At 41.3% G+C, this 23,117-nt stretch overlaps 1 protein-coding gene across 1 annotated transcript in view; it reads right to left on the reverse strand.

Annotated features, from left to right (window-relative positions):
• Window positions 1-23,117, reverse strand: part of SPAG17 (sperm associated antigen 17) — a 110,457-nt gene that overhangs the window by 11,598 nt on the left and 75,742 nt on the right. Inside the window, exons 37-41 of the mRNA XM_058166149.1 lie at window positions 21,118-21,160; window positions 16,100-16,208; window positions 10,666-10,719; window positions 5,930-6,032; window positions 4,388-4,508 (exon numbers count right to left, since the gene is read on the reverse strand). Of these exons, the coding sequence (XP_058022132.1) occupies window positions 4,388-4,508; window positions 5,930-6,032; window positions 10,666-10,719; window positions 16,100-16,208; window positions 21,118-21,160 (430 nt within the window). The remainder of the gene's footprint in view (window positions 1-4,387; window positions 4,509-5,929; window positions 6,033-10,665; window positions 10,720-16,099; window positions 16,209-21,117; window positions 21,161-23,117) is intronic.

The following is a 23,117-nucleotide window of genomic DNA, read 5'->3' on the forward strand; positions in this document are numbered from 1 at the left end:
ACACAACACAACTGACTCACACACAATATAAAAGCAGCTGCGCTTCACCCAAAAGGGCCCCTGCAACAAGCAGGAACCTCACAAAGCCACAAAAAGCTCAAAAACCAACTTTCACACTTTATACACACACACAACACAACAGACTCTCACACACACACACACACAAAATGCCACATACAGCTTTGTGAGATTCTGTGTGTTTGTGTAGTTAAGAGTGAAACACTACAGAAACACACCAAATCTCAGAAAGCTGCACAAATATTTTATTATTTTATTTATATTTTTTAGATCAGGGGTCTCCAACCTTGGTCCCTTTAAGACTTGTGGACTTCAACTCCCAGAGTTCCTCAGCCAGCAAAGGCACATGGATTGCAGGAAGGCATAGTCAGTTGCAACTGATGCAACTGATAGGAGAAGCGAAGGAAAGCGAACCCGAAAGGAGCTTACTTAATTAGTAAGTGAGGAGGGGGGACTGGATGGGCCAGAGGAAAAAAAGTTTTTAAAAGGATCCTCTGAGGATCCCTGCTCAGCCATGCGATCATCAGAGGGTTTTTTTTCTTTTAAAAGCCTTTTTTTTGGCTGAAAAAAAGAGGCTTTTAAAAGTAAAAAAACCACAAACCTCTGATGATCGGAGAACCGGTTCGGGGGCGTGGCCAGCCAGCCATTACTACCGGTTCTCCAAACGCCAGCAGAGTTTTACTACCAGCTCTACAGAACTGGAGTGAACCGGGGGCAACCCACCACTGGAGAAGACCATCTGAACTTAGGCTCACAATTCGCTCTGAAAGGTTCATACATTATTTTATAGAAAAATAGAATAAAAAATAGAATACATATAAAAAAAAAAAAATGACAAAGCCTACCACTTCAATGCATGGTTTGAAAACACATAAAGTGAAAGTTCTTAATACTTTATAACGCTTTTATAAAGGCCAGCTATAATGAAAGCAAATTATTTTTATGACATCAAGAACAGATGGTGGAAAGGCCCCAGGCTAGTTCCTGGCTGTTTCTGAAAGCAGCAGCATATATTCTTTGTAACTGATGAAAATGTTATCTACGTCTTTAAATTTTCCTGTCCATTTCAAGGCACAACATGCAAAGGAAATTCTTCGGGAGTTTTGTGACATCTTAACTGTAAAAAGGCAAGTGATTCCATTGCTGCGTAATTCAAACTTTCCACATTGATGGTTCCAATAATCCAGGGAACAGGATTGTGAGGGCAGGACCACTAGTTGCAGCAGGTATTGATGGGTCTGACAGGTGAAAGATTTAGTGGTTGCAAGGGAGTTTCTTACAATTACAGAAACATGCTTTGAAGGACAATTAAGGAATAATTGTTTATTTTTATCTTGGCTGTACACCGCCCTGAGTCCTTCGGGAGAAGGGCGGTCTAGAAATCTAATAAAATAAATAAATAAATAAATAAATAATAATACAGTTTGGTAAGTTTTATGAAGAAAATTCTTGGTATCCAATTAGTTAGAACAATGAGATTTTTAAGAGGAAAGCATCCAATTGGTCTTACTGCCCTTATTCAGTGAAAAATTTAAAATGACATTGCAGGAGAGAAAAAGTGAAAACAGAAAATATTGCAGATATTTCTCTCTATCATATGTTTTTTAAAAAATATACTTGTCAAACAAGTAGACAGCTTTTCTAAATCAAGACTGGTAGCATAGAAGCCACTCTGAATCCGATAGGCACATGCTACAAGGTTTTCACCAGGCCTCTGCAGATATCACTGTATAGAGAAGCTTTGCACTGGAGTAACTCAGTTTCTAAGCTCAGGAAAAAGTGAACAAAATTATGAATGTTACATTTTTAGGATCAAGGAGGTTTTTGTGATCTATTTATTCTGCATTATTTATTGTGCTATTAGCTAACCAGAGTGGTTGAGAGAGGAGAGGTCATATAAATCAAATCAATTAATAAATATCTAATTATAAGGAGATGAAAAGCTATCAAGAAAGAAATCTGACCATCTGTTCAGGAAATACAGCACATCCACTTACCATAGCTTCCTTACCAAATGTTATGAAAAAAATTCTAAAGAAACTGAGTTCTTTGTGAATTATTTATGAATTCTTATGGCAGCTAGCAATTGAGTGTCCAAGGTGCTTAGTGGCATAATACTTTCTGCATACTTATGCCACTCCTAAATACCACCTATGGTTTCTTTGTGGTTTTTTAAAATGTAATTTACAATTGAAGAATTGAATTGAATAAGCTTCTTGGATAAGAAGCAAAACATTTTTAAAGAGAACAAAAACCAAAAAAGTCCAGTTGCCTTTTAGAAAAGCACTTTTGGGACAACTATGACCTGGATAATTGAAAATTTCCATAGCATGTAAATTAAAATATATATTTTGTGTGTGAAATAACCAAATTTTTCAAGAGTTCTATATTTTTTCATAAGATGTTAGAAAGTTTTGCACACTGAAATAAAAAATATTAATTTATATTTATTGCTGACAATACTGTGCAAAAGATTTACAAGTGCTTCATCGGCTACAAGAAAGCCTTTGATTGTATTGCTCATGAGAAGCTATGGAAAGAAGCTATGGAGAGAAGCTATGGAGGGAAGCTATGGAGATGTACCAGCACATCTGGTCAAGTTGATTAAATCACTGTGCACAAATCAGGAAGTCACTGTGTGAATACCATATGGAGACACTGAATGGTTTAAGATAGAGAAAGGATTATGATAAGGTTGCATTCTCCCTCCTTTCTTATTCAACCTGTATGCCAAAATGACTGAAGAAGCTAGATCTCGAAGAATCAAAAATTGGGGTAAAGATTGGAGGTAGAAATATCAACAATCTTTGATATGCTGAAGAGACAACTCTCATCTCAGAAACCAAAGTAGATCTGGAACATCTGATCAAGAAAATCAAAGGGAAAAAAATGAGAATTTTGGTCATTTTCTGAACATCAAAAGACCAAATTCATGATTACTGGAAACATCAAAATAGAAGCTGATGGTGAGGAGATAGAATGCATGGAAAAAATTCACTTTCCTAGGGTCGCAGATCACTCAAAGCAGTAAATGCATCCCAGAAATAAAATGTCAGTTGCACCAGTTCAAAAGCAAGGACATCAGCCTAGCAACCAAATATAGTATAATCCATTCTATTATATTCCTTGTACCTACCTATGGTTGTGAAAGTTGGGCATTAACAAAGCAAGACAAGAAGAAAATGATTCATTTGAGTTGTGATAATGGAGAAGGCTCCTGCATATTCCTTGGATAGCAAAGGTGACCAATAAGAAAGAACTGGAGTGCATAATAGCAGATATGTCACTGGAAGGAAAAACTACAAAACTGCATTTCACTTATTTTGGTCCTGCCATGTGGGGGAATTCACTGGAGAAAGCAATTATGTTTGGAAGAATTAGCAGTAAAAGGAAACCAGGTCACCGAAGAACATGGTGGTTGGACGCCATCAAACCTGACACCAGCCAGTGTATAGAAATAGTGCAGGATAAGAAAATGAGGAGAGATCAGGCCCATAGAATCACCAAAAGTCAATGTCTACAACACTGAATGGGCATCATCATCCATCATCATTATTATAATCTTGTTTGTTTTTCAATCCCAAAATTCTATAAAATACATCTGCAATAGCCTAAAAGGGCCTCTGGTGACTCAGCAGACTAAGTCTGTCTGTTATTAACACAGCTGCTTGCAATTACTGCAAGTTCAAGTCCCACCAGGCCCAAGGTTGACTCAGCCTTCCATCCTTTATAAGGTAGGTAAAATGAGGACCCAGATTGTTGGGGGCAATAAAAAGTTGACTTTGTATATAATATACAAATGGATGAAGACTATTGCTTAACACAGTGTAAGCCGCCCTGAGTCTTCGGAGAAGGGCGGGATATAAATTCAAAACAAAACAAAACAGGGGTGATATCCAGCAGGTTCTGACAGGTTCTGGAGAACCGGTAGCAGAAATTTTGAGTAGTTCAGAGAACCGGCAAATACCACTCTGGCTGGTCCCAAAGTGGGGTGGGAATGAAGATTTTGCAATATCCTTCCCCTAGGAGTGGAGAGGGAATGGGGATTTTGCAGTATCCTTCCCCTGGAGTGGGGTGCGAATGGAGCTTTTGCAGCATCCTTTCCCTGGAGTGGGGTGGGAATGGAGATTTTGCAATATCCTTTCCCTGCCATGCCCACCAAGCCACGCCCACCAAGCCATACCACGCCCACAGAACTGGTAGTAAAAAAAAATTGAATTTCACCACTGCCTGAAAGCATTTTTTCCCATTCTTTTTTCTGTCAGTAGGAATTACTGGTCTCTTTCCAAATTACTTCTCAAGCATTTGTTATATTGCTACTGCCTTCAGAGTATCCAGCAACCAATAAATGCAGTAAATTCAGTATTACTTGCGCTCTCTCCACCAGTTTCATTTTCAGAAGATTCTGTAAATGTATCCAACAACAGTTCCTTTGTGTCTTTGTCTGGAAAAGGAGGGAGCATTCCTGAGAGAACTTCAACATCTGGAAACTTTAAGGGGAGAAAAGAATAAAAGCAGGAAAAGCACTTTCTGACAAAAACACTGCTAAAACAAAATAATGGATTCATTTTATACATTTAGAAGGACAAAAACAAGAGACTAATTTAATGGAGCTTACATACTATGATCTGATTTTATTTTTATTTTTATTTGCTGGTCCTTGAACATATTTTAGTGATACAAACTCTCCTTAAAACTGTGATGTGGTTAGAAAACCGCATAGATCAACACCATAAAATTTATTTTCATATTGTTGTTGTTGTTAGTTGTGAAGTCATGTCCGACCCATCGCAACCCCATGGACAATGTTCCTCCAGGCCTTCCTGTCCTCTACCATCCTCTGGAGTCCATTTAAACTCATGCCTACTGCTTCAGTGACTCCATCCAGCCATCTTGTTCTCTGTCGTCCCGTTCTTCTTTTGCCCTCAATCTTTCCCAGCATTAGGCTCTTCTCCAGTGAGTCCTTCCTTCTCATTAGGTGGCCAAAGTATTTGAGTTTCATCTTCAGGATCTGGCCTTCTAAAGAGCAGTCAAGGTTGATCTCCTCTAGGATTGACTTGTTTGTTCGCCTTGCAGTCCAAGGGACTCAGGAGTCTTCTCCAGCACCAGAGTTCAAAGGCCTCAATTTTTTGCCACTCAGCCTTTCTTATGGTCTAACCTTCATAGCCATACATTACAACTGGGAAAACCATAGCCTTGACTATACGCACTTTTGTTGGCAGGGTGATGTCTCTGCTTTTTAGTACGCTGTCTAGATTTGCCATAGCTTTCCTTCCCAGGAGCAATATTTAATTTTCATATTAAATATACACAAAACATAATTTAGCTACTCCTCTTCCCCAGTATTGTTGAAGTATCTTTATTTAAATTGTGAAGGATCTTTATAAATATCCACTATGGCCTCAAACAGGGAGTCTCCAAACATAAGAAGGCATTATATAAGCTAAAATATAGCTAAAATAAGAATCAAAGACTAAAATGATCCGGTGCTATTTAAACACAACATAGAATAAACGCTTTCACCTGAAAACTAAGATTCTGGCCCAGGAGACCAGGACAGATGGCAATTTTGTGCTCCACTTTTTTAGTATTTAACATCTTTTTAGACTCCAAAATATTTGACAGTAGAGTTCTGTTAATACATGGGGATAGCTGGCCTATAACTCTTTGAGGTATTCTAGACCAGGGGTCTCCAACCTTGGTCCCTTTAAGACTTGTGGACTTCAACTCCCAGAGTTCCTCAGCCAGCTTTGCTTAAAGGGACCAAGGTTGGAGACCCCTGTTCTAGACCATTTTGTAGGTCAATGGTTAAGTCACCATAAGTCATATCCAACTTTTGATCACTTATCTCCTTTACAGAAAGGTTTCCTTAAACTAATCTAACCTGACCCATCTTTCACTACTTGCTTACCTCTTTTTGAAGAAATTGCATTCCAAATTCAGACTTGAAATAGGGAGGGATCATTTTGTGCCTCATCCTCATAAGACAATTCTTTCCATCCTCAATTTCCTGCCTGAAGAATTTTTAAATGGGAGGAAAACAGAAATATCTCTAGCAATATAATAGTTTCACATTATTTTATAATTTATTCAGGGATTATTAATGCATACTATTGATTCAAAACAGGCAACTTTATTATTTTCTCAATTTTGCTAAAATTAATAAAGAGAAAGGACTACTGAATAAGCCTTATGCATGCATATAGTTTTGTAAAGGTTATTCTGTTTATATAATAGTTATTTCTTAATATTCTAGAAGTTATTTCTCCCACTCAACAAAGAGGTGAAGGACTGGCGAACTATTTGAATTTTTCATGTGTAATTCTCTTTCTCACTTATAGAAAAATAATTTTCAGTTGCAATGATATGCTTTTTTTTTGGCAGTACATTACTGAAAATTAAATGAATAAAAATCATTTCACAGATTGTAAAAGGCCCATAGTTCCCCACCCGTTTTGTAGATTACAGGAAAACAGGAGAAGTGAGGGTACAGGGAGTGAGAAAGCTTCCAGGATGTAACTGAAAAATTATTTATTTATTTATTTATTTATTACATTTGTATACCGCCCTTCTCCCGAAGGACTCAGGGCGGTTCACAGCCAGTTAAAAAATACAATAAATACAAATTAAAAACAGACTAAAATTTATATAAATAGTGACCAAAATATTAAAAAACTAAACAATATAAAAACTAAAACCCCATTTAAAATTACTTATTCAGGCTAGCCCAGCTCGATGGAATAAAAGAATCTTCAGCTCACGGCGGAAGGTCCGAAGGTCGGGGAGTTGGCGGAGCCCCGGAGGCAGCTCATTCCAGAGGGCAGGAGCCCCCACAGAGAAGGCCCTGCCCCTGGGGGTCGCCAGTCGACATTGTTTCACCGACGGCACCCCAATGAGGCCCTCCCTGTGGGAGCGCACAGGTCGATGGGAGGCTGTTTGTGGCAGTAGACGGTCCTGTAAATAGCCCGGTCGTAAGCCATGGAGCGCTTTAAAGGTGGTAACCAACACCTTGAATTGTACCCAAAAGACCACCGGAAGCCAGTGCAACCTGCGCAGGAGAGGTGTTATACGGGAGCCACGAGGTGCTCCCTCTATCACCCGTGCGGCCGCATTCTGGACCAGTTGGATCTTCCGGGTGCTCTTCAAGGGGAGCCCCATGTAGAGAGCATTGCAGTAGTCCAGGCGAGATGTAACGAGGGCATGGGTGACTGTGCGCAGGGAAACCCAGTCCAGAAAGGGACTGGCGGATCAGGCGAACGTGATAAAAGGCCCCCCTGGCGACGGCTGTCAAATGGTCTTCAAGAGACAGCCGTGCATCCAGGAGGACGCCTAAGTTGCGCACCCTCTCCGTGGGGGCCAACTCACCCCCAACAGTCAGCAATGGAATAAGCTGGCTGTACCGGGAAGCCGGCATCCACAGCCACTCGGTCTTCGAGGGATTGAGCTGAAACCTGTTCCTCCCCATCCAGACCCGTACGGCTTCCAGACACCAGGACATGATGTCAACGGCCTCGTTGGGGTGGCCTGGGGTGGATATGTACAACTGGGTGTCATCAGCGTACAAATGACATCGCACCCCAAAGCCATGGATGATCTCACCCAGCGGCTTCATATAGATGTTGAACAGAAGAGGCGAGAGGAACGACCCCTGTGGCACCCCACATAGGAGGCGCCTTGGTGTCGACCTCTGCCCTCCTGCCAACACCATCTGCGACCGGTCGGAGGAGAACCACCGATAAATGGTGCCCCCCACTCCCAGCCCCCCGAGCCGCCGCAGCAGGATCCATGGTTGATGGTATCAAAAGCCGCTGAGATCTAATAGGACTAGGTCAGAGGAACAACCCCTGTCCCGAGCCCTCCAGAGATCATCAACCAATGCGACCAAGGCCGTCTCTGTGCTGTAACCGGGCCGGAAGCCGGACTGGAATGGGTCTAGATAGACAGTTTCATCCAGGTACTGAGGGAACTGTCGTGCGACCACACTCTCAACAACCTTTGCCGTAAAGTGAAGGTTGGAGACAGGACGATAATTAGACAAAATGGCTGGATCCAGGGAAGGCTTCTTGAGGAGGGGCCTCACCACCACCTCTTTCAAGGCGGAAGGGAAAACACCCTCCATCAAAGAAGCATTAACAATTCCCTGAAGCCAGCCACGTGTAACCTCCCGGGTGGCCAGTACCAACCAGGAGGGACACGGGTCCAATAAACATGTGGTCACATTCAGCCTCCCCAGTATCCTGTCCATGTCCTCAGGAGTCACAGAATCGAACTCATCCCAGATGGAGACATCAAGACCAGCCTCCGCCATCTTGCCCGGCCCTACCCAATCTGCGTCCAACCCTTCCCAAATCTGAGCGATTTTATCTTGCAGATACTGTACAAATTCCTCAGCTCGTCCCTGCAGGGGGTCTTCCAACGCTCCCTGATGAATAAGGGAGCGGGTTACCCGAAACAGAGTGGCTGGGCAGTTATCTGCAGATGCAATGAGGGTGGAAAAATACTCCCGTTTTGCCACCTTCATCGCCACCAGATAGGTCTGAATTTGAGACCGCACTAGTGTCCGGTCAGATTCGGAGCGGGTGGCCCTCCAATTACTCTCCAGGCATCTTCTCTGGCGCTTCATCTCTCTCAGCTCCTCGGAATACCAAGGAGCTAATCGAGAGCGGTGCCGAGTCAGAGGCTGCAAAGGCACGACCCGATCCAGAGCCCCTGCCGCCGCCCCTTCCCAGGCAGTGACAAGGTCCCCAGTCGAGCCGTGGGCCAAGTCCTTAGGTAACGGCCCAAGCTCCATCTGGAACCTCTCCGGGTCCATCAGGTGCCCGGGATGGAACCAACGAACCGGTCCCGTCTCCCTGTGGTGAGGGTCGGCGGTTCGAAAGTCGAGTTGAAGAAGAGAATGATCCGACCATGACAAGGGTTTAATGACTATATCCCCTAATTCCAGATCATTCAACTACTGTCCAGAGGCGAAAATCAAGTCCAGAGTGTTTCCCTCGATGTGAGTGGGACCCGTCACTAACTGGGTCAGGTCCAGGGCCGTCATGGAAGCCATGAACTTCCGAGCTGCCATGGACGCCTCACCCACCGATGGCAGGTTGAAATCCCCCATGACCATAAGTCTGGGGGTCTCAACCGCCATCTCGGCGATTATATCCAGCAGCTTGGGCAGGGCTGCTGACACGTAGCAAGGAGCCAGGTATGTGATCAGCAAGCCCACCTGCCTCCCCAGGCCCCACTTCACAAAGAGGGATTCACATCCGGCTATCTGTGGTACAGTGGTCTCCCTTGGCTCTAAACTCTCGTTAATAACAACCGCCACCCCCCCACCCCTACCCTGGGCCCTCGGCTGATGAAATGCACAGAAACCTGGTGGGCACATTTCCACCAGGGGAACTCCCCCTTCCGTGCCCAACCAGGTCTCCGTAATGCCCATCAAGTCCGCACCTCCCTCTTGAATAAGATCACAAACGAGGGGGGCTTTATTTACCACAGACCTGGCATTGCACAACATCAACCGAAGGCCCAGACTCTGAGGACTTCGACCACTCGGGGAACAGGAGGAGTCAGGGGGACTGGAGCGCGCGATCGCTTGAAAAAACAGCGAGCGCGCACTCCCCGAACATGATATGGGCCCCCACTCCCGCCATATCTGCCCCTCCCAGTTACTGTGCAGATAACACCGCCCTCATGGCATAGAAATTAAAGCCTTTCTGTTCTCTCATTAACATTACTGGGTACTTATTATTTTTATTTTGGTATGTCACCGATACTATGCAAATTACTAACAAGTTCTACCATTTAGTTCTACCATTTGTGTATGTATGTATGCACATACATGTATGCACATACTGAGAAAAAAGTTAGATAAGGTCAAAGAAGAAAACAAGAGCCTTCTTTATTGGTTCTCTCCAGAAGCATGCTAATATAATAAAAATATAAACCTGCTTACCATGTAAACTTTTAAGAGGTCTTGGAAATACCATATTAAATATGTAGCTAAAGGAGTGGGAATTCTCCCATTTGGGAAGCTAGTAGTAATTGCTTAGATTAAGTTAAATACATTTTATACTATAGAAAATAAAGGAAACGAGGGGAAAATACTATGGAGAATAAAGGAAACAATATAAAAAAACAATTACTTAGAAACTTTCCTAAATTTATCCTGGAGAAGGGGATAAGGAGAAGAGAATTGTTGGTTCAAATAGGGGAATACGATGGAAATGACAAAAAAATAGTTATCAGCTAACAATCTGGCAGAACTAAGAATATCAGCTGAAAGCTTGCTTCAGAAAATAGTAAATTTTCATTTGTTACAAATATTAGAGGAACTCTTGCATGGTCATCTTACAAGGACTTTACAGTAACATCCTCTAAAAAACAGCATGAGCTAGGACATTGACTAGGTTGTTTTGAAGTTGATTTCCAGTTCTGATTCTCTCTTCCCAAATCTTTGCAGAGCAAGAGGATGAAACTGTGGAATTCTGTTCAGAGTTATTCCTAATAATACTTAAATGATAAGATAGATTCCAGAAATTTATACTAGAAATAGCTGTCTGATTAAAAACCTTCAGACTACAGAAAACCTTTCCCCCCTATAGCTTCTGTTTGTGGCTTCTAAATCATATCCTAAAACTAATGCACCGTTACCTGGTTTGTGCTAATTTGCTCTGCCAGCCAGAAATCTTCATGGGCTCGTCGTGGCTGCATAAAGGAAAATGAAACATTTTATAAAATTCACAGAGAGTTATTTAGAAATTCCACTTGATTTTAAATATGACAGGACATATGGCTCCATTTCATATGGTAAAATCCAATCATATGTTTCTATTTCAAGGCACCTGGGAGAATCTCATTGCAGCCACACTAGAAGCATTAGCTTCCTTGGATATTGTATTCTAATGTCTCTCCTATTGTGACTCTGTGGCACCATATTATGATGATTTTATAATGGTTTTACCTTAACTTAATATATTATCTCGTATATTGTACTGTCCACATATTTTACACACACACACACACATACATACATACACACACATACACATATGTATATAAATGTATGTATGTAGGTCTTGGCATATTTGGGTCTTTTCCCGTGTAAGGTTGAGAGTATCTTGGCGACGTTTCGACAAGGTCTCACTCATCATCTTCAGGCTGGTGCTTTCGGCTTCATGCTTGTGCGAGCAAAGTGTGGTCGGAGCTGCCGTCTCTCTATAAATACTGGTGGGGAGGTGGGGAGTGTTGCAGTGAGCGGGTTGGTTGACTGTGTGGTTGCATCTTGATTGGTAGATGGAGTGGGTGTTTGCAGATTGGTCGGCTGTTTCATAGCATCCTGTGTGGGTGTGGTCCTAGTCTTTTGTTCCTGAGCTTTGGTGTTGTGGCCTCTGGAGTTCTGTGATGTGATGTCTTGAGCAGATGGCTGTGATGCAGCATCCCGGGTTTTGGTTTGGCTCCGAGTCCGAGGTCTTGTTATGTGTTTCTGGTGTGTGTCAGCTTGCTTTGTGTGGGGATCGGAGGGGGGCGCAGCAGCCAGTGGTGCCAGCATGGTCTGGCTTCTGGATGGTAGTTATGTTTCGTCTGTGTGATGGGTTTGGGTTTGAATCTGGTGAGGATGATTGGTGGTGGCGTTGTGTGTTATCCTGGGTCCGGTGTCAATTTTCATGGCTGGGACTCGTTTGTTGACTAAGGCTAGTTTCCAGATGTTTGGTAGGCGGGAGGTGTTGTCTCATTTGTTCATGTTGTGGGGGTGTTTCTCTATTTTGATGGCTTCCATAATTATTCTCTTGTTATAGTGTTCAGTTTTGGAGATTAATTTGGTTCCTTCAAAATCAATTTCATGTCCTGTGGTTTTAAGGTGCTGGATAAGGGAGGAGGTTTTTTCTTCTTTTCGGACTGCATTCTTGTGTTCTGCGATGCGTGCATTTATTCTCCTATTAGTTTGTCCAATGTATGTGGCTGGGGAGATTTTGCATGGTATTTCATAGACTCCTTGGTTTTCTAGATGGATCTTGTCTTTGGGGTTTCTTAAGATGTTGGCTATTTTTGGTCTGTGCAGAAGGCTGTCTTGATGTTGTATTTGTGGAGAATTTTGCTGATTTTATCTGTGGTGCCTTTGATGTACGGGAGGAGGGCAATGCCATTGTCTTGTTCTGTGTCTTGGTTCTTGGGCAGTGTCTCCCTTTGGATTAGGTTGGTAATTGTGTTTCTTTGGAGTCCATTGGAGATTAATACATTTGTGAGAGTGTGTAATTCAGTTTTCAGGTGGTCTTTGTTGGCTAGGCGTTTGGTTCTGGAGATGAGAGTCTTGGCTACGGAGTTGATCTGTGCAGGGTGGTGATGTGATTGTGCATTTAAGTAGCGGTTGGTGTGTGTTTTTTTCTGGTAAATGGTGTGTCCTAGGGAGCCATTGAGTTTTTTGTAGATTAGGACGTCCAGAAAGGGGAGTTGGTTTTAGCTTCTATTTCCATAGTGAATTGTATTTTGGGGTGTAGTCTGTTGAGATGTGTGAGGAAGTTGTCCAGTTTCTCCTTTCCATGTGGCCAAATTACGAAAGTGTCATCTACGTATCTAAGCCAGAGTTTGGGTTTGAGTTCAGATTTATCTAAAGCGTTGGTTTCAAAGTATTCCATGTATAGGTTTGCGATGACAGGTGAGAGGGTTGATCCCATGGGTGCTCCTTCTATCTGTTTGTATCTTTGTCCATTATGGATGAAGTATGTGTTGGTTAGGCAGTGGTTGGTTAGATCTAGGATGTGTTTGGGGGGAGTTGTATTTGTTTTGGTTAGCTGTCAAGGCTTCTTTAATAGGCACTTTGGTTAAGAGGGATATGACATTGAAACTCATGAGTAGGTCGCTGGGTTGTAGGTTTTGTTTCTTTATTGTTCTATGAAGTGGAATGAGTTTTGTACGTGTGAGGTGATGGATTCTGCGTAGGGCTGAAGTTGTTTGGCAAGGAATTTGGCGAGATTTTGTAGAGGTGAGCCTATGGAGCTGACTATGGGTCTGACTGGTATTCCTTCTTTGTGTATCTTGGGGAGGCCATAAAGCTTGGGGCATCTGGATGATTTCTCTCTGGGGATGATTCTTTGCTGGATCTCTTCACTGATGGGGGAGGCTTTTATTTTGGCTTTGGTGGTTTTTTCCAGGTAGGTGGCGGGGTCTGTGTTTAGAGGTTTCTAAGTGGGATCTTGGAGTAGGTTGGATAGTTTGGATTGGTAGTCAGATGTGTTCATCACCACTGTGGCATTGCCTTTGTCTGCTGGGAGAATGATTATGTTATTGTCTTTCCTCAGGTTGGAGAGTGCTTTTTGTTCTTCTTTGTATAAGTTGCTTCTGGGTGGGTTGCTGGAGCAGAGGATGTTGGTGACTTCAAGTCTGATTTTATTGGCTTTATCTGGGTTGATTTTGGTTAGGCTAGCTTCAACTCCGCATATGATGTTTTCAGTGGGGATGCATTTGGGGGTGACTGCAAAGTTGAATCCTTTGGAGAGAACATTTCTGCTATGGTGAGGGTCCTGTCTGATATGTTGTGTACTGTTTGTTTCATGAGTTGCTTTGGAATGGGGTTGGCTTCTGGCATTTTTCTAGTCTGTGGAGTTTGTTGGTGTGTGTGTCCGTCTTGTGGGAGGTTTCTGTTTCGGCTCTCCAGAGGGCTAGTTGTTTGGATTTGTCCCAGTGGATTTTGTTGCTGAGTTTGAGGTGCAGAGTGAGTAGGTCCTTGTTGGTTTGGTCTAGTAGGAATCTTTTTCTGTGGAGTTCATTTCTGATCAGAGCTAATTCTGTTCTTTTCAGGATCCTTTCGGTGGCTGGGGTTTTGGAATGGAATTTTAGTTGGAAGGATGTTGTAATCACGTTCTTGTCTTGGCTGTTGCGTAGGAATGTGAGGTCACATAAGATGGTAGCTCTTTGGACGTCAAGTTTTTTCTAGGTCCTGGTCACTTGGAAGGTTTCCTCCCCGTAGAGGTGGGATATTTGTTTTTGTAGGTTTTCATGGGTAAAGGTATGTAGGTCTTGGCATATTTGGGTCTTTTCCTGTGTAAGGTTGAGAGTATATTGGCGACGTTTTGACAAGGTCTCACTCATCATCTTCAGGCTGGTGCTTTCGGCTTCGTGCTTGTGTGAGCAAAGCGTGGTTGGAGCTGCCATCTCTCTATAAATACTGGTGGGGAGGTGGGGAGTGTATGTATGTACATAGATACATAGATATATGTATATATGTACATAATTAAAATTAAACACTTTATATTATTGTTTGTATATATAATGTGCTTTATAAGTTGTATAAGTTGTATATCTGTGATTGCATGACTCCTGTAGATACACTAAATAAATAAATATTCTTCTATCAACAGAAGCAGATTCAGCTGATGGAATATGCCCTTTTCTTCTGCAGTCTGCTACCCAAAATATTCTTCCCCCAAATGTTCCAATCCCTTAGAGCAGTTCCCCAACCTTTCCGTCTTTGCGGACCGGGAGAGGGAGAGGGAGAGAGAGAGGGAGAGGGAGAGGGAATGGTTCCTTGTGAGCAGCAGGCCCACACATTCTCACATGCACATGGATTAGAGAACAAACAAAAGTATATGATATCATGAAGAGAGTAAAAGAACTAAAATGGAAATGGGCTGGTCACATAGCAAGAAGAACTGATGGCAGGTGGACCAAGGCAGTCATCTAATGGATCCACTTGATAAAAAGCATCCACGAAAGATACCTAAAACAAGATGGATCAACTACATCAGCAAGTATTGTGGGCCCAATTGGCAAAAGGAAGCTCAGGACCGTATTGGTCGGAAACTTGCAAAAGAGGCCTTCATCTTGCAATGGATTTACAATGGCTGAGATGATGGTGGCTCAACAGACTAAGACAGTCTGTTATTAACACAGCTGATTGCAATTACTGCAAGTTCAAATCCCACCAGGCCCAAGGTTGACTCAGCCTTCCATCCTTCATAAGATAGGTAAAATGAGGACCCAGATTGTTGGGGGCAATAAGTTGACTTTGTATATAATATACAAATGGATGAAGACTATTGCTTAACACAGTGTAAGCTGCCCTGAGTCTTCGGAGAAGGGCGGGATATAAATTCAAATAAAATAAAAATAAAATAAAATAAAATGGTGATGATGACAATGATACTGAAGTAATCTGACTGTTTGAGATACCAATATCTCCAAGAGAAGAGAGCTCAGTTCAGGGGTTCAATTCAGCAGGTTCTGACAGGTTCTGGAGAACTGGTAGTGGAAATTTTGAGCAGTTCGGAGAACCGGCAAATACCACCTCTGGATGGCCCCAGAGTGGGGTAGGAATGGAGATAATGCAATATCCTTCCCCCAGGAGTGGAGAGGGAATGGGGATTTTGTAGCATCCTTCCCCTGCCATGCCCACCAGGCCCACCAAGCCACGCCCACAGAACCAGTAGTAAAAAAAATTGGATTTTACCACTGGCTCAGTTCGTTAACAACACCAGAAAAATCTTTGGAGAATTCCTTCACTAACCTCATGTTTTATAAAATACTACAGTACAATATTAATTATGTATTTTTGACAAATTTATTTCTGCTCTGCAAGACATACTGTGATGTAATGTAGCCCAGAGACACAGGAAGAACGAGTGCTTTCCCAGACAGTAAAGAGACAGCAGAGAGTGGAATCTCTGGTTTGCAGGAAGAGGCCGAAGGTGAACGCTCCTAGTGATTCACAGACTACATCTAGTAGTTATGCAGGTAGTCTGCATAACTATGTAGTTATGCAGTTTAGTCTGGCAAGATTAATGTCGGGCCCAATCAAGAATGACACATGGACCATTTCTGAATGGTCTTTTTTTATTGTGTTCACTTATAGACAGAAATCTTGGCAGACTAAAGCAATCACCAGCATAACTATTAGATACACTGTGAATTGCTAGGTATGAGTCCTCCTTCAACCTCTTGATTCCAAGCTCTGCTGTCTCTTTGCTTTCTGGGAAAGAGCCCTCCCTCCTTTGATTCTGCACTACATTTCACCACACATATCCAAGCATACAATAATAAGAAAACCATTGCTATAACTTTTGGAAATGTTTCTTGCACCAAATTCTCTTACCTCATCCGCATCGTTTTCCAATATGCTTCCGTTTGGTTTGACAATACTTCCTGTGATGAACTTGGCACCTCTGATATCATTGCCTGCTCATACAGTACAGAAATTGGAGCTGCAAATTCATGAAAAAAAATAACAAAAACTAAACTTAGATTTGTTGCCATTTTTCACTTCAAGTCTGCATTCATTGCTTTTAGTAATAGTCCTGGATGTATCCCATTCATTTCCCAAATGGAATCGGACATCTCAGCGCCACCATCTCAGCGCCACCATCTTGCCAAGGCCATGTTGCCAGGGGCATTTCTGAGCTGCCATCTCAGTGTGGGACATTGTCATGGGAAACTCACTATGGGATAACTTGTTGAACCTCCTGCAGCAGTTCCTTTCTTAGTGGAGGGACACTGTAAAGTGAGGCAAGGAAACCTTTGGAGAAGGGAGGGGAATATCTCCCTGCAAAAGCCAGGCTAAACCAGAGTCAGTGATCATCACCAGACAGCTGTCACCATCCCTGCTTGCCCATCTGGGAGCCATCAGGGTCCAGCATAGCATGACAAAGGAGAAGTCCGCAATGCCGAGATTGGCATGGAGACATGTTCCAGTGAGGATCCACAGGAAAAAAGGCATGGGCAGCAGGGGTGAAATCTAAAAATTTTCCCTACCGGTTCTTTGGGTGTGGCTTAATTGGTAGGCGTGGCTTGGTGGTCAGATGACTGGGTGGGCGTGGCCAATAACAATAAATAATAAAAATAATAAACAAAGTATAAAAAACAATAAGAGGTACCAAAAACCAACTTTCACACTTTACACACACACAACACAACACAACACAACTGACTCACACACAATGTAAAAGCAGCTGCACTTCACACATAGCCACACATAGCCACAAAAAGCTCAAAAACCAACTTTCACGCTTTACACACACACAACACAACACAACTGACACACACACATATACACACACACAATGCCACATACAGCTTTGTGAGATTTTGTGTGTTTGTGAAGTTAGAGTGAAACACTACAGAAACACACCAAATCTCAGAAAGCTGCACAAATATTTTATTTTATGATTTTATTTTATTTATATTTTTTAGATCAGGGGTCTCCAACCTTAGTAACTTTAAGGTTTGTGGACTTCAATTCCCAGAGTTCCTCAGCCAGCAAAACAGGCAGTTTCAGTTGCTAGCAGATTCAGGCAGATGGATTTTACACAGGCATATTCATCTGCCTGAATCTGCTAGCAACTGAAACTGCCTGTTTTGCTGATGCTTTGCCGCCCGAAAGGAGCAGGAATCAGGTAAGTGGGGAAGGGGCGATTGGGTGGGCATGGGCTGTTGTAAGAGGTTTTTACAAATGATTTTAAAAGTCTGTGAGGATCAGGAAACTCCTCTGGGATCGCCAGAGGAAAAAAAGTTTTTAAAAGGCTCCTCTGATGATCCCATGAGGCTTGCCTTGTGGCAGCCCAGAACCTTAAAAGGAGGTTTTCTACAAGTTCTTCGGCTGAAGAGGTTGTAGAAAACATGTTTTTTAAGGTTCTGGTGATGAGGAACTCAGGTAGGATTGCCAGAGGGGCCTTTTAAACCCTTTTTTTTGTTTAAAGAAAGAGTTTAATGGCTCTGACAATCTCAGCTGAGCCGCGGGAGCCTCAAAGGCTTTTTTTATACTTTTAAAGGCATGTTTTCGGCTGAAGAAAAATTGCTTTTAAAAATAAATAAAAAAACCTCTGCTGATGGTGCAGCTCAGCAGAGGCAGGGCGTGGGGCCAGGGATTTTTGCCACCGATTCTCCGAACCAACAGCTGCCATTGCAACAGGATCGGGCTAGCCGGTCCGAACCGGGAGCATTTCACCCCTGATGGGCAAAATGTGCTTTTCGCATTTAGACAGCACAAGACCAAGACTGACACAGACACCACCCTCTCATGAGAAAAAACGAATGGACAGGACATGCCTCTCGTGTGTGGGCAGCACAGCACTGAGACTGGCACAGAGGCTACCCTCCCACAAGGGCCCATTGGGAAAAAGGAACCGCCGAATGTGGCCTGGGCGGAAGGCCTCCCCAATGGGTAAGTAACAGATGGGATGTGGTGCTGCAGGAGAGGTGTCAAGTTGTCTGCGGCGAGTTTTCCATGGTTATTTGTGCCATTCCAAAGTGGCCATGGCAACATGTCCGTGGCAAGATGGCAGTGCTGAGATGTCATAGACCCTTCACAAAACAATGTGTTCACAGGAATTTTGGGATACAGAAAAGTTCCAATCAGGATATGAATACCAATGGCCCCCAGACATGGCAGCCATTGTTTCTCAAACAGGGAACATATGAGAATCATTGGTTGTTTTCAGGGGTGAAATCTAAAAATTTTCCCTACTGGTTCTGTGGGCGTGGCTTAATTGGTGGGCGTGGCTTGGTGGTCAGATGGCTTGGTAGGCGTGGCCAATAACAATAAATAATAAAAATAATAAACAAAGTATAAAAAAACAATAAGAGGTACCAAAAACCAACTTTCACACTTTACACACATACAACACAACACAACACAACTGACTCACACACAATGTAAAAGCAGCTGCACTTCACATTTCACACAGCCACAAAAAGCTTAAAAACCAACTTTCACACTTTACACACATACAATTAACACACACACACACACACACACACACAATATGCCACATACAGCTTTCTGAGATTTTATGTGTTTGTGTAGTTAGAGTGAAACACTACAGAAACACACCAAATCTCAGAAAGCTGCACAAATATTTTATTTTATTTTATTTTATTTTATTTTATTATTTTATTTTATTTTATTTTATTTTATTTTATTTATTTTATTTTATTTATTTATTTTATTTTATTTTATTTTATTTTATTATTTTATTTATTTTATTTATTTTATTTTATTTTATTTTATTTTATTTTATTTTATATTTTATATTATTTTATTTTATTTTATTATTTTATTTTATTATTTTATTTTATTATTTTATTATTTTATTTTATTTTATTTTATTTTATTTTATTTTATTTTATTTTATTATTTTATTTTATTTTATTTTATTTTATTTTATTTTATTTTATTTTATTTTATTTTATTATTTTATTGTGGACTTCAAATCCCAGAGTTCAGCCAGTTGATCACAGAGGAAATAGATTAGCTGAGCGATTGATTCTGTCTGGGCTGAAACTGAAACTGCTTTCGGGCTGGAAAGAGCCACGCGTTCATCAGTAATCAAGTAAGTGCCTTAGAATCTCTACTCTTACTTGTAGAAAACATGTTTTCTACAAGTAAGAGTACAAGTAAGGGTCTGCTGTTTTTTACTTTTAAAGGCCTGTTTCGGCTGAAGCAAAACTGGCTTTTAAAAATAAAAAAAAACCAACCTCTGCAGATGGTACAGTTCAGCAGAGGCGGGGCGGGGCGGGGGGACAGGGCCAGGAATTTTTGCTACTGGTCCTCTGAACCAGCAGCCACCATCGCTACCGGATTGAGCGATCCCGGAGCATTTCACCCCTGGTTGTTTTCCATATGAATATCTTTAAGTAGTATTTTCCTGACAGAACATTTAATCAGTGGAACAACTTGCCTCCAGAGGTTGTGAATGCTCCAATACTGGAAACTTTTAAGAAGAGATTGGATAACCATTTGTCTGAAGTGGTGTAGGGTTTCCTGCCTAAGCAGTGGGTTGAACTAGAAGACCTCCAAGGTCCCTTCCAACTCTATTATTTTATTTCTATTCAGCTCCTGCTATCTAAATACTGCTAAAACTCTCATTCCTATAACTTTAACTAGGAGAAAGTGCATTATAGGGCAACAATTTTTGAATCAAATGGACTAATTTACACAATGCATCCAAAATCTGGGACCAATGACTCCCATGGAAGTAAAATTTGGCAAATTTTATAAAACATTTTATGACATAAATATTACCATAAAATGGTTTAGGACATAATACAAAATTTCACGAAATACTTCTTGTGTTGATGTCTGACTGTGCTATGCAGTTCAAATCTGAGCTATTTTCAAGACAAATATATCACTGGATGTATCCCAACTTTTCCACAGAATGTAGTACATTACAAATTCTGTCATTTTTAAAAAAGCTTGAGGAACATGGTAAGAAAATATCTCAAAAAGGAGAGGGTATATGCACAATATTTAGAAAGGAAATCCCTTTGCAAATGGCTGATACAGGAAGCCAAGGAATGGCATGCAGGAACCATTTACATAAAACAAGGAAAGATATTTGCTAGATACTGCCTTCTTCCCCCTACTGCAAACCACTTGTCAAACCCTTTAGGATCTGGATGACTTCTTGAACAGATTGTGACAGGTTTGAGCATTGGTATGGGAGGTGTAAAGCATCCTATGAACATAATATGAAGAGAATAAGTGAAGAGCCAAGGCTTCTAACTACTGAGAAGAAAATTTCCTATCACGTAGTCTACAGAAGCATACATGAATTCTTGTCTTAGGATACTGGATTGGACAATTGCAAGACAATTATGCAAATTGTATGCATAAAATACATGTATGTATGTATGTATGTATGTGTGTGCATTTATACATATAAAACAGTTTAGAGTCAATTACTGTTAATTTAGATACACAGTGTAAACTTCTAAAACATACTGATGGCAGCACTTAATGCTCAGATACTTCTCAATTTCATGAAAAAGCTCAAATTAAGAAAATCCTGATTTTAAATATGTTAGGACCCATGAAACTCACTTTCCAAAGAGATTAACTTTCTATACCTAGCAATGCCAGATTAAAATGTTTACATTCAGCATTTTTAATAAATGTACAGCAAATTTCAAAGCTGAACATTTACAAGATTTCCTGAATGGTTTCCAGGATTCCCAATTGTAAATAATTGTTAATAATTGTGTATCTTTCTTGAATGACACACAATGTTAGAATTTGAAAAAGACTAATGAAATGGAAGGAAATATTACACAAAATATGAATAATCATTAACTCCAGAAGGGAAGATTAAAAAACTTAGAACACTAAATTCTTACCTCTACTGCAAAATTCTGAGGATTCTTCAAGACTGGGAAAAGACTACAATAAACATAAATAGAAGATATCTTGAATCTGTTCATATAAATAGACTATGGGACAAATTGGAAAGCTTATTATTTGCTAGACATTTGATGGCACTTATTAAAATGCTGCATGATAATGCCTATATCCAATTAGGCTTGAAAACCAAGTCAGTTTTTGTTCCCCTACTTGCCAAGCAGTCAAACAAGGGAATATTTTAACTTTCTTGCTATTTAATTTTTATGTCAATGATATGGTAGAAAGAATGGCTTTGTGAGTTAGATGGACAATCTCTAAGTCTGATAAATAAATAAAACTAAATAAAACCTTACAAAACCTGCCATCACAGATCTGGGTAGTAAATCTACTGCATTATTTTCATACACAGATGGTAAGTGATTACCTAAACTTGATTTACTGAATTGAGAACATGAAGGGCATATGAGTCCTATTGATAATGTGCTGATTATTAACTATCAAAAAACAATTAAAACATTTTAAAAAATGGGATGTACCAGGTAGATTAAAAACTTTTGAGGTCAAAGTAATAATGAAGTTATCTTATGGCTTCTAAATGCATGCAATATATAAGGATATAGAATCATTATAAGTCATTACAAATAAGCACATGTTCAACCAGGATTTCTAAGGGATTTCTAAGCCTTCAACTAAGCTTAAAATGGCATTAAATAAAATTTGAGTGCAAATTGAGTATGTGTGTGTGTGTGTGTGTGTATATATATATATATATATTTGTTTTCTGAGGTTTTCACGGGTGTTTGTATATAGGTGTTTGGTTGTTCGGGTTTTCTCCCGTGTAAAATTGGAAGTGTCTTGGCAACGTTTCGACGAAGTCTCATTCGTCATCTTCAGGCTTCAGCTTCGTGCTTCTGGGAGCAATGTGTGATCGCAGCTGTTTCTTCCTTTTAACTGCTAGTGGGGGTTTGAACTGATTGGGTGGGAGCTTGGCTGTGCTCTGATTGGATGGGGTTTTTGTGCTCTGATTGGCTGGGGGTGTGTCCTGTTTGGGTGGGGGCTTGGTTGTGCTCAATTTAGTCTGTGTTGCAGGGGGATTTGAGCTGGTGAGCTGCATAGCTGTTGTTTGGCTTTGTGGTGGTGCTACATCTTCATAGTGGGTGTCAGTCTGCTGCATGTATGGATTGGAGGGGTTTGAAATGGCTAATGTTGCAGCTGCGGTCTGGCTTCTGGTCCTTGGTCGTGCTTCATGATCAGTGTGGGTTTGGGTCTGCTTTCTGGGTGGATGTGCGGTGGTGACATCCTGTGTGGGCCTCGTGAGTGTGGGTCTGGTGTCATTCCTCGTGTTAGGGACTCGTTTGTCAATAAGGGCGGGTTTCCAAATGGCTGGTAGGCGGGAGGTATCATCTCGTTTGTTCATGCTGTGTGGGCGTTTTTCTATCTCAATGGCTTCTCTGATTATTCTGTTGTTAAAGTGTTCAGTTTTGGCGATAGTTCTGGTCTTTTTAAAGTCAATATCATGACTTTAAAGTGTTGGACCAGGGAAGAAGTTGGTTCCTCTTTTTTGACTGAGTTCTTGTGTTCTTCAATGCGTGCACTTATTCTTCTGTTGGTTTGTCCGATGTATGTGGTGGGGCAGGCGGTGCATGGGATTTCATATACTCCTTGATTTTCTAACTCAATTTTGTCTTTGGGGTTTCTTAGGATGGTGGATATTTTTTGGTTTGTGCAGAATGCTGTCTTGATGTTGTGTTTGTGGAGGATCTTGCTGTTCTGTCTGTGGTGCCTTTTATATATGGGAGGAGGGCTGTGCCGTTTTCTTGTTCTCTGTCTTGGATTTTAGTGGGGGGTTCTTTTTGGATTAGCTTGGTAATCTTATTTCTTTGGAATCCATTGGATGTTAGTACGTTAGTGAGAGTGTCTAGTTCGGTTTTTAGGTGTTGTTCATCAGCTAAGCATTTTGTTCTGGAGATGAGTGTCTTGGCTACGGAGTTGATTT

Source organism: Ahaetulla prasina, chromosome 2, assembly GCF_028640845.1.
Source record: "Ahaetulla prasina isolate Xishuangbanna chromosome 2, ASM2864084v1, whole genome shotgun sequence".
Taxonomy (NCBI): domain Eukaryota; kingdom Metazoa; phylum Chordata; class Lepidosauria; order Squamata; family Colubridae; genus Ahaetulla; species Ahaetulla prasina.